Source organism: Cherax quadricarinatus, chromosome 24, assembly GCF_038502225.1.
Source record: "Cherax quadricarinatus isolate ZL_2023a chromosome 24, ASM3850222v1, whole genome shotgun sequence".
Taxonomy (NCBI): Eukaryota; Metazoa; Arthropoda; class Malacostraca; order Decapoda; family Parastacidae; genus Cherax; species Cherax quadricarinatus.
The window spans coordinates 1,916,733-1,928,749 of record NC_091315.1 but is presented as its reverse complement, the minus strand read 5'-3'; the positions used below and the strand labels follow the sequence as shown (position 1 = coordinate 1,928,749).

Genomic DNA, 12,017 nt, shown 5'->3' with positions numbered 1-12,017 from the left:
CCTGGAGTTTCTACAGCTATGTATGATATGTAAAGGCAATGTCGCCCACATCAGTAATTTCTGTAACTGTTGAACACATTCTCAGACCTCATTCCTATACAAGAAAATAGTTTCAAGAGTATTATGTTGTACAACCAACAGATGATATGGTTCTCTTCAGTAGACTTACCTAACAGAGAGAATCACTCTGTGTAGGACTTACCTCATAAAGAGAGCTGCTCTGTGTAGGACTTACCTCACAAAGAGAGCTGCTCTGTGTAGGACTTACCTCACAAAGAGAGCTGCTCTGTGTAGGACTTACCTCACAAAGAGAGCTGCTCTGTGTAGGACTTACCTCACAAAGAGAGCTGCTCTGTGTAGGACTTACATCACAAAGAGAGTTGCTCTGTGTAGGACTTACCTCACAAAGAGAGCTGCTCTGTGTAGGACTTACCTCACAAAGAGAGCTGCTCTGTGTAGGACTTACATCACAAAGAGAGTTGCTCTGTGTAGGACTTACCTCACAAAGAGATCTACTCTCTGTAGGACTTACCTCACAAAGAGAGTTGCTCTGAGTAGGACTTACCTCACAAAGAGAGCTACTCTGTGTATGACTTACCTCACAAAGAGAGCTACTCTGTGTAGGACTTACCTCACAAAGAGAGCTACTCTCTGTATGACTTACCTCACAAAGAGAGCTACTCTGTGTAGGACTTACCTCACAAAGAGAGTTGCTCTGTGTAGGACTTACCTCACAAAGAGAGCTGCTCTGTGTAGGACTTACCTCACAAAGAGAGCTGCTCTGTGTAGGACTTACCTCATAAAGAGAGCTGCTCTGTGTAGGACTTACCTCACAAAGAGCGCTGCTCTGTGTAGGACTTACATTACAAAGAGAGCTACTCTGTGTAGGACTTACGTCACAAAGAGAGCTGCTCTGTGTAGGACTTACCTCACAAAGAGAGCTACTCTGTGTAGGACTTACCTCACAAAGAGAGCTACTCTGTGTAGGACTTACCTCACAAAGAGAGCTACTCTGTGTAGGATTACCTCACAAAGAGAGTTGCTCTGTGTAGGACTTACCTCACAAAGAGAGCTGCTCTGTGTAGGACTTACCTCATAAAGATAGCTGCTCTGTGTATTACTTACCTCACAAAGAGATCTACTCTCTGTAGGACTTACCTCACAAAGAGAGTTGCTCTGTGTAGGACTTACCTCACAAAGAGAGCTACTCTGTGTAGGACTTACCTCACAAAGAGAGCTGCTCTGTGTAGGACTTACCTCACAAAGAGAGCTACTCACTGTATGACTTACCTCACAAAGAGAGCTACTCTCTGTATGACTTACCTCACAAAGAGAGCTACTCTCTGTATGACTTACCTCACAAAGAGAGCTACTCTCTGCATGACTTACCTCACAAATGAGCTGCTCTGCATAGGACTTACCTCACAAAGAGAGCCGCTCTGTGTAGAACTTACCTCACAAAGAGAGCTACTCTCTGTATGACTTACTTCTCAGAGACACTCTATGAAGCCGAAAGTCAGAAGCAACAACTTATAGTTAACAATGGAAAAGTTTCGGTTAGATAGTAGCATAAACGTGCAGTGAGAACCTGAGATGACCGTACATTAGCACACCCGTGCAGCAGTGAGCATCACAACCCTGAGATGACCGTACATTAGCACACCCGTGCAGCAGTGAGCATCACAACACTAACAATAACTGCACAACAAGTGTATAAACCTGGACTGAAGAAAGGAACAGTTTCCTCCACAAGTAACCGAGGTACAGACATCGCGATGACTAAGCCGACCCAGCAATTAAATGAGTTTTTCTTCGCTATATATTGCCCCATTAACGTCATTAATGCCCACTCCTGTCAAGAAATTCATTCCTAATATCATTATTACCTTTAATTTATATAATGGTAAGCACTTCTGTCCTCAGTCCGTGGGGAAAATTGTAAACACGTTTAATCATACAACTTACTAATTCTAAGACCTAATAACTAATTACTAATTAAAACAACTGCGTAGAGACATTTGCAAGAGTATCAGGAGAATGAGCTCATATAATTCTAAATTTTCATTATAAGTATCATAAAATTATTATATCTAAATAATTTTAATATGGGAATTATGCAAGGTAATTTTTTTCAAGATTTACTAACTAGGTGTGAGGAGAAGGGAAAAATTGTAGAGTAAATAGCAGTGCTTTGTAGGTAGACGGGAAAGATGCTTGTAAATAGGTACATTACCTAACAGGCAAAACGAAAGGACTAATAGAGAAGATAATGGAAGCAGTAGTGGATAAGCAAACAATGGAATAACACTGTACCTTCTGATGGTTCCAGGGAAATATGCAAGGAAAATAATGCATTTAAAATTTTATTGAACAAGATGTGGTTCAGTGGTTCAATATGCACTGAAATATTCCTTCACGTGTCTTGTCTCTTAATGACTGACTCAACTCTCGCTTTACATCCACACTTTAATAACTTGATGCATTTTTTAACTGTTTAAATAATTTCGGAGATCATGAAAATGGTGATAGAATTCACAGAAACAGTGACGCTAAATGCTTTAGATGGAGTAAAAAAGTCTTTCTTGCTGCCCACATACAAACACCCAGGCATAGATACACACACATACACACACACACACACACACAAACACAAACACACACACACACACACACACACACACACACAAACACACACACACACACACACACATAGAAGGGGCTCCAGAAAGACAGAGAGGTGGGGTACACCACCAAGTGCTGGACACAGTACACACAACCGAGGAAGAAGTGAAGAAGCTTCTGAGTGAGTTAGATACCTCAAAGGCAATGGGGCCGGATAACATCTCTCCATGGGTCCTGAGAGAGGGAGCAGAGGCGCTATGTGTACCCCTAACAACAATATTCAATACATCTATCGAAACAGGGAGATTGCCTGAGGCATGGAAGACAGCAAATGTAGTCCCAATCTTTAAAAAAGGAGACAGACATGAAGCACTAAACTACAGACCAGTGTCACTGACATGTATAGTATGCAAAGTCATGGAGAAGATTATCAGGAGAAGAATGGTGGAACACCTAGAAAGGAATGATCTCATCAACAGCAGCCAACATGGTTTCAGGGACGGGAAATCCTGTGTCACAAACCTACTGGAGTTCTATGACATGGTGACAGCAGGAAGACAAGAGAGAGAGGGGTGGGTGGATTGCATTTTCTTTTACTGCAAGAAGGCGTTTGACACAGTTCCACACAAATGATCAGTGCAAAACTGGAGAACCAAGCAGGGGTAACAGGGAAGGCACTACAATGGATCAGGGAATATTTATCAGGAAGACAGCAGCGAGTCATGGTACGTGGCGAGGTGTCAGAGTGGGCACCTGTGATAAGCGGGGTCCCACAGGGGTCAGTCCTAGGACCAGTGCTGTTTCTGGTATTTGTGAACGACATGACAGAAGAATAGACTCCGAAGTGTCCCTGTTTGCACATGACGTGAAGTTGATGAGAAGAATTCATTCGATCGACGACCAGGCAGAACTACAAAGGGATCTGGACAGGCTGCAGACCTGGTCCAGCAATTGGCTCCTGGAGTTCAGCCCCACCAAGTGCAAAGCCATGAAGATTGGGGAAGGGCAAAGAAGACCGCAGACGGAATACAGTCTAGGGGGCCAGAGACTACAAACCTCACTCAAGGAAAAAGATCTTGGGGTGAGTATAACACCAGGCGCATCTCCTGAAGCGCACATCAGCTAAATAACTGCTGCAGCATATGGGCGCCTAGCAAACCTCAGTACAGCATTCCGACATCTTAATAAGGAATCATTCAGGACCCTGTACACCGTGTACATTAGGCCCATATTGGAGTATGCAGCACCAGTTTGGAACCCACGCCTGGCCAAGCACGTAAAGAAACTAGAGAAAGTACAAAGGTTTGCAACAAGACTAGTCCCAGAGCTAAGAGGTATGTCCTACGAGGAGAGGTTAAGGGAAATCAACCTGACGACACTGGAGGACAGGAGAGATAGGGGGGACATGATAACGACATACAAAATACTGAGAGGAATTGAGAAGGTGGACAAAGACAGGATGTTCCAGAGATGGGACACAGCAACAAGGGGACACAGTTGGAAGTTGAAGACACAGATGAATCAGAGGGATGTTAGGAAGTATTTCTTCAGCCACAGAGTAGTCTGGAAATGGAATAGTTTGGGAAGCGATGTAGTGGAGGCAGGATCCATACATAGCTTTAATTAATCAGAGGTATGATAAAGTTCACGGTTCAGGGAGAGTGACCTAGTAGCGACCAGTGATGAGGCGGGGCCTGGAGCTTGGACTCGACCCCTGCAACCTCAACTAGGTGAGTACAACTAGGTGAGTACACACACACACACACACACACACACACACACACACACACACACAGGCGAGGCCAGGAGCTGAGTCTCGACCCCTGCAACCACAATTAGGTGAGTACGCACACATAAACACTCACACATACACACAAAATCGTGCAATCGAATGCTTCGAATACATAGCAAAGTTACAAATGAGAGGGAAGCAGGATGGGCAGGACGAATGAAGGGGAGACAGAAAGGACTCCAGAAAGACGAAGTGGTGGGGTACACCATCAAGTGCTAATCACAATACATACAACCGAGGAGGAGGTGAAGAGGCTGCTAAGCGACCTAGATACCTCAAAGGCGATGGGGCCGGACGACATCTCTCCATGAGTCCTGAGAGAGGGAACAGAGGCTCTATGTGTACCACTAACAACAATCTTCAACACGTCTATCGAAACGGGGCGACTACCTAAGGTATGGAAGACAGCAAATGTATTCCCAGTTTTTAAAAAAGGAAATAGACACGTAGCATAAAACTACAGACCAGTGTCACTGACATGTATTATATGAATAGTCATGGATAAGATCATCAGGAGAAGAGTGGTGGAACACCTAGAAAAGAATGAACATATGAATGACAAGCAACATGAATTCAGGGATGGGAAATCCTGTGTCACAAACCTACTTAGGTTCTGTGACAGAATGGCAGCAGTATGACAAAAAAGAGAGGGGGTGGGTAGATTGCGTTCTCTTAAACTGTAAGAAGGCTTTTGACACACTTCCTCACAAGAGATTAGTGCAAAAGCTGGAGGACCAGGCAGTTATAACAGGAAAAGCGACGGTATCAGCGAAGGCATCATGGTACGTGACGAGGTATCAGAGTGGGCACCTGTGACGAGCGGGATTCCAGATGGGTCAGACCTAAGACCAGTGCTGTTTCTGGTATATATGAACAACATTACGGAAGGGATAGATTCATACCAATCCCTGTTTGCAGACGATATGAAGCTAATACAAAGAATTCAATCAGACGAGCACCGGTAGGACTACAAAGGGGACCTGGATAGGCTGCAGACCTGGTCCCAAGTGGAAGTTAAGTTTAACTCCACCAAGTGCAAATTTATGAAGCCTGGGAAAGGATAAAGAAGACCACAGATTGAGTAAATGCTCGTGGGGCGAAGACTGCAAACCTCGTTCAAGAAAAAGAATCTAGAGGGTGAGCATCATACCGAGCACATCTGAGGCGCACATCAACGATATGCGCAACTCCACATATACCCACATGCTGGAACTGTTACATTGTAGCATATGGGTGCCAGGAAAACTTAAGAATAGCATTTCTTCTTCTGAGTAAGAAGTCGTTCAAGACACTGTACAGTATGTATGTCAGACAATAAAGAAGTATGTAGCACCAGTGTGGAATCCACACCTGGGAAACACGTCAAGAAACAGTAGAAACTCCAAATGTTTGGGCATGACTAGTCCAGGAGCTAAGGGGATATGTCCTACGAGGAGAGGTTAAGGGAAATCAACCTAATAACACTAGAGGAGAGGAGGGATGGGGTGGACACGATAACAACACATAAAATACTGAGAGGAATTGACCAGGTGGATTGTGACAGAATGATTCAGAAATAGGACAAGGCACAAAGGGGTCACAAGTGAAAGTTGAAAATTCAAATGAATCACAGAAATGTTGGAAAGTATTTCTATAGTCAGAGTTGTCAAGAACTGGAACAATCTGGAATGCAAAATGTTTTCATAGCTTCAAGTAGAGGTGCAACAAAGCTCCTGGAGCAGGGAGGGAGTGAATCTAGTAAAGATCAGCGAATAGGCGAGGTCAGGAGCAACGAAATTGCTCCCCCTAGATAACTTTACCATAAAATCAGCTCAAAAAATACAAGTCAAGCTCGTTAATCTTTTAATTAATTAATTATGGCACAATATAAAAATTACAGTTGCACTTTCCTAGCTTTCACTGATGCAAAGTGATCTAAGATGTGATCAAATTCACTGCTTTCATTTTTTTCTCATTGTACACTTAACAGAGCATGAAAACTCTTAAATACAAAAGTATTAGTTTTAACTTGCTGAATGATTCCTCACATCTGGCGATGGAAACTGCGATGGTCGGTATTATGTGAATAGCAATGCGAAGATTAGGGAAGGCGCTCTCATTTCCATTCTGAAGAATAAATTCGAGAAGTTCTTTCCGTCTTAATATTTTCATGTTGGCCCGACTTGATAGCAACATTCTGTAGTCCATTTTTTTTTTCATATAGCTGCTGTCCATCAACATCAGAGCTATAAAATTCGCCCAAATTTTCGCAACTCTTCTTTAGTTGGTTAGTGTCGGGGCCGTAACACAGTCCCTTGATATCGAGAAAGAACCTAAACATGGCGTCAGTGTCGTGCAAACCAGTGAATCTTTCATCCATTTCTCTGTGAAGACGGTCGAATGTTCCCTTCATGACTTGACATTTCCTCCTTCGCTGTTAGCCAGAGTCTGTGGAAATCTCATCAGTCATTCGTTTCATTCGTCTCTGCCGTCTTTCAACTTCAACATTCCATTCTTGACAGAGACCATGTCCTTCCTCGAGTGACTCACTGACTAACACTTCTTATTCATCAACATATTGATCTCGGAGGCTTTCAGATCTGTGTCAGCTGTGGTACTCTGAGGTATGTGATCACGGAGCTCCCAGCACTGTAAATTTACATAATATATATAATTAGTTTAACAATCTAGACATCCTAGTGCTTCTCGCCCAGGATAATCAAAGACAGATAATACACATGAAGAAAATTCATTTATCACCGTCAGAGGATGGCTCATCTGACTTTATTAAAAACTGCTCAGGGACACCCACAATATGTTACTCTCAGGGCACATGCCACACCTGCCAGACATTAGGTATGCCACTGACTGCATGTGCTAGATGAGATACAGAGCTGACCTCAGTCACTGTTTGGGTGGTATTATGGAAGAGTGTTTTTGTCTTCCTTCACGGACTTGACAAATTCCAGTATGTTTGGCATCTACTTGCTTCCCATCTATCGAAAGTAGTAAACAAGAGTCACGGTGTGTTACTGATGCTGAGCCACGAGACACGCTGTATTACTGATGCTGAGCAACGAGACACGCTGTATTACTGATGCTGAGCCACGAGACACGCTGTATTACTGATGCTGAGCCACGAGACACGCTGTATTACTGATGCTGAGCCACGAGACACGCTGTGTTACTGATGCTGAGCCACGAGACACGCTGTGTTACTGATGCTGAGCCACGAGACACGCTGTATTACTGATGCTGAGCCACGAGACACGCTGTGTTACTGATGGTGGGCCACGAGACACGCTGTGTTACTGATGCCGAACCACGAGACACGGTATGTTGATGATGCCGAGCCACGAGACACGCTGCGTTACTGATGCCGAGACACGAGTCACGGTATGTTGATGATGCCGAGCCACGAGACACGCTGTGTTACTGATACTGAGCCACGAGACACGCTGTGTTACTGATAGTGAGCCACGAGATACGCTGTGTTACTGATGCCGAGACACGAGTCACAGTATGTTGATGATGCCGAACCACGAGACACGCTGTGTTACTGATACTGAGCCACGAGACACGCTGTGTTACTGATACTGAGTCACGAGACACGCTGTGTTACTGATAGTGAGCCACGAGACACGCTGTGTTACTGATACTGAGCCACGAGACACGCTGTGTTACTGATAGTGAGCCACGAGACACGCTGTGTTACTGATGGTGAGCCACGAGACACGCTGTGTTACTGATAGTGAGCCACGAGACACGATGTGTTACTGATGGTGAGCCACGAGACACGCTGTGTTACTGATAGTGAGCCACGAGACACGCTGTGTTACTGATAGTGAGCCACGAGACACGCTGTGTTACTGATACTGAGCCACGAGACACGCTGTGTTACTGATAGTGTGCCACGAGACACGCTGTGTTACTGATAGTGAGCCACGAGACACGCTGTGTTACTGATGGTGAGCCACGAGACACGCTGTGTTACTGATGGTGAGCCACGAGACACGCTGTGTTACTGATACTGAGTGACGAGACACGCTGTGTTACTGATAGTGAGCCACGAGACACGCTGTGTTACTGATACTGAGCCACGAGACACGCTGTGTTACTGATAGTGAGTCACGAGATACGCTGTGTTACTGATGCCGAGACACGAGTCACGGTATGTTGATGATGCCGAGCCACGAGAAACGCTGCGTTACTGATGCCGAGACACGAGTCACGGTATGTTGATGATGCCGAGCCACGAGACACGCTGTGTTACTGATACTGAGCCACGAGACACGCTGTGTTACTGATACTGAGTCACGAGACACGCTGTGTTACTGATAGTGAGCCACGAGGCACGCTGTTACTGATAGTGAGCCACGAGACACGCTGTGTTACTGATAGTGAGCCACGAGACACGCTGTGTTACTGATAGTGAGCCACGAGACACGCTGTGTTACTGATAGTGAGCCACGAGACACGCTGTGTTACTGATAGTGAGCCACGAGACACGCTGTGTTACTGATAGTGAGCCACGAGACACGCTGTGTTACTGATAGTGAGCCACGAGACACGCTGTGTTACTGATAGTGAGCCACGAGACACGCTGTGTTACTGATAGTGAGCCACGAGGCACGCTGTGTTACTGATACTGAGCCACGAGACACGCTGTGTTACTGATGGTGAGCCACGAGACACGCTGTTACTGATGCTGAGCCACGAGACACGCTGTGTTACTAATAGTGAGCCACGAGACACGCTGTGTTACTGATAGTGAGCCACGAGACACACTGTGTTACTGATAGTGAGCCACGAGACACGCTGTGTTACTGATAGTGAACCACGAGACACGCTGTGTTACTGATAGTGAGCCACGAGACACGCTGTGTTACTGATAGTGAGCCACGAGACACGCTGTGTTACTGATAGTGAGCCACGAGACACGCTGTGTTACTGATGGTGAGCCACGAGACACGCTGCGTTACTGATGGTGAGCCACGAGACACGCTGTGTTACTGATACTGAGTCACGAGACACGCTGTGTTACTGATAGTGAACCACGAGACACGCTGTGTTACTGATACTGAGCCACGAGACACGCTGTGTTACTGATAGTGAGCCACGAGATACGCTGTGTTACTGATGCCGAGACACGAGTCACGGTATGTTGATGATGCCGAGCCACGAGACACGCTGCGTTACTGATGCCGAGACACGAGTCACGGTATGTTGATGATGCCGAGCCACGAGACACGCTGTGTTACTGATGGTGAGCCACGAGACACGCTGTGTTACTGATGGTGAGCCACGAGACACGCTGTGTTACTGATACTGAGCCACGAGACACGCTGTGTTACTGATACTGAGTCACGAGACACGCTGTGTTACTGATAGTGAGCCACGAGACACGCTGTGTTACTGATAGTGAGCCACGAGACACGCTGTGTTACTGATAGTGAGCCACGAGACACGCTGTGTTACTGATAGTGAGCCAAGAGACACGCTGTGTTACTGATAGTGAGCCACGAGACACGCTGTGTTATTGATGGTGAGCCACGAGACACGCTGTGTTACTGATACTGTGTCACGAGGCATGCTGTGTTACTGATAGTGAGCCACGAGACACGCTGTGTTATTGATGGTGAGCCACGAGACACGCTGTGTTACTGATACTGTGTCACGAGGCATGCTGTGTTGTTAGGTAAGACACATATGCAACAGTTAGGAATCTTTATTTCGAAACGTTTCGCCTACACAGTAGGCTTCTTCAGTCGAGTACAGAAAAGTTGATAGAAGCAGAAGATACTTGAAGACGATGTAATCAGTCCATCACCCTTAAAGTTTTGAGGTGGTCAGTCCCTCAGTCTGGAGAAGAGCATTGTTCCATAGTATGAAACAATATATTGTTTCATACCATGGAACAATGCTCTTCTCCAGACTGAGGGACTGACCACCTCAAAACTTTAAGGGTGATGGACTGATTACATCGTCTTCAAGTATCTTCTGCTTCTATCAACTTTTCTGTACTCGACTGAAGAAGCCTACTGTGTAGGCGAAACGTTTCGAAATAAAGATACCTAACTGTTGCATATGTGTCTTACCTAACAATCTGTCGGTATTTTATACCATTTTAATGTTCATGCTGTGTTACTGGTGGTCAGCCACGAGACACGCTGTATTATTGACGGTGGGCCACGAGACACGCTGTATTATTGACGGTGGGCCACGAGACACGCTGTGTTACTGATGGTGAGCCACGAGACACGCTGTATGATTGACGGTGGGCCACGAGACACGCTGTATTATTGACGGTGGGCCACGAGACACGCTGTGTTACTAATGGTGAGCCACGAGACACGCTGTGTTACTGGTAGTGAGCCACGAGACACACTGTGTCACTGATACTGAGCCACGAGACACGCTGTGTTACTGATACTGAGTCACGAGACACGCTGTGTTACTGATACTGAGCCACGAGACACGCTGTGTTACTGATACTGAGCCACGAGACACGCTGTGTTACTGATGGTGAGCCACGAGACACGCTGTGTTACTGATGGTGAGCCACGAGACACGCTGTGTTACTGATGGTGAGCCACGAGACACGCTGTGTTACTGATAGTGAGCCACGAGACACGCTGTGTTACTGATACTGAGCCACGAGACACGCTGTGTTACTGATACTGAGCCACGAGACACGCTGTGTTACTGATAGTGAGCCACGAGACACGCTGTGTTACTGATACTGAGCCACGAGACACGCTGTGTTATTGATATTGAGCCACGAGACACGCTGTGTTACTGATGGTGAGGCACGAGACACGCTTTGTTACTGATACTGAGTCACGAGACACACTGTGTTACTGATTCTGAGCCACGAGACACGCTGTGTTACTGATGGTGAGCCACGAGACACGCTGTGTTACTGATGGTGAGCCACGAGACACGCTGTGTTACTGATACTCAGGCACGAGACATGCTGTGTTACTGATGGTGAGCCACGAGACACGCTGTGTTACTGATGGTGAGCCACGAGACACGCTGTGTTACTGATGGTGAGCCACGAGACACGCTGTGTTACTGATGGTGAGCCACGAGACACGCTGTGTTACTGATAGTGAGCCACGAGACACGCTGTGTTACTGATGGTGAGCCACGAGACACGCTGTGTTACTGATAGTGAGCCACGAGACACGCTGTGTTACTGCTAGTGAGCCACGAGACACGCTGTGTTATTGATAGTGGTCCACGAGACACGCTGTGTTACTGATAGTGAGCCACGAGACACGCTGTGTTACTGGTAGTGAGTCACGAGACACGCTGTGTTACTCATAGTGAGCCACGAGACACGCTGTGTTACTGATAGTGAGCCACGAGACACGCTGTGTTACTGATGGTGAGCCACGAGACACGCTGTGTTACTGATAGTGAGCCACGAGACACGCTGTGTTACTGATAGTGAGTCACGAGACACGCTGTGTTACTGATAGTGAGTCACGAGACACGCTGTGTTACTGATAGTGAGCCACGAGACACGCTGTGTTACTGATGGTGAGCCACGAGACACGCTGTGTTACTGATGGTGAGCCACGAGACACGCTGTGTTACTGATGGTGAGCCACGAGAC

General features: G+C 46.3%; 1 protein-coding gene across 1 annotated transcript in view; it reads right to left on the bottom strand.

The window, feature by feature from the left end:
• Positions 1-12,017, bottom strand: part of LOC128690677 (opioid-binding protein/cell adhesion molecule-like) — a 110,161-nt gene that overhangs the window by 95,948 nt on the left and 2,196 nt on the right. The window contains exon 2 of the mRNA XM_070088506.1: positions 2,314-2,316. Within this exon, the coding sequence (XP_069944607.1) occupies positions 2,314-2,316 (3 nt within the window). The remainder of the gene's footprint in view (positions 1-2,313; positions 2,317-12,017) is intronic.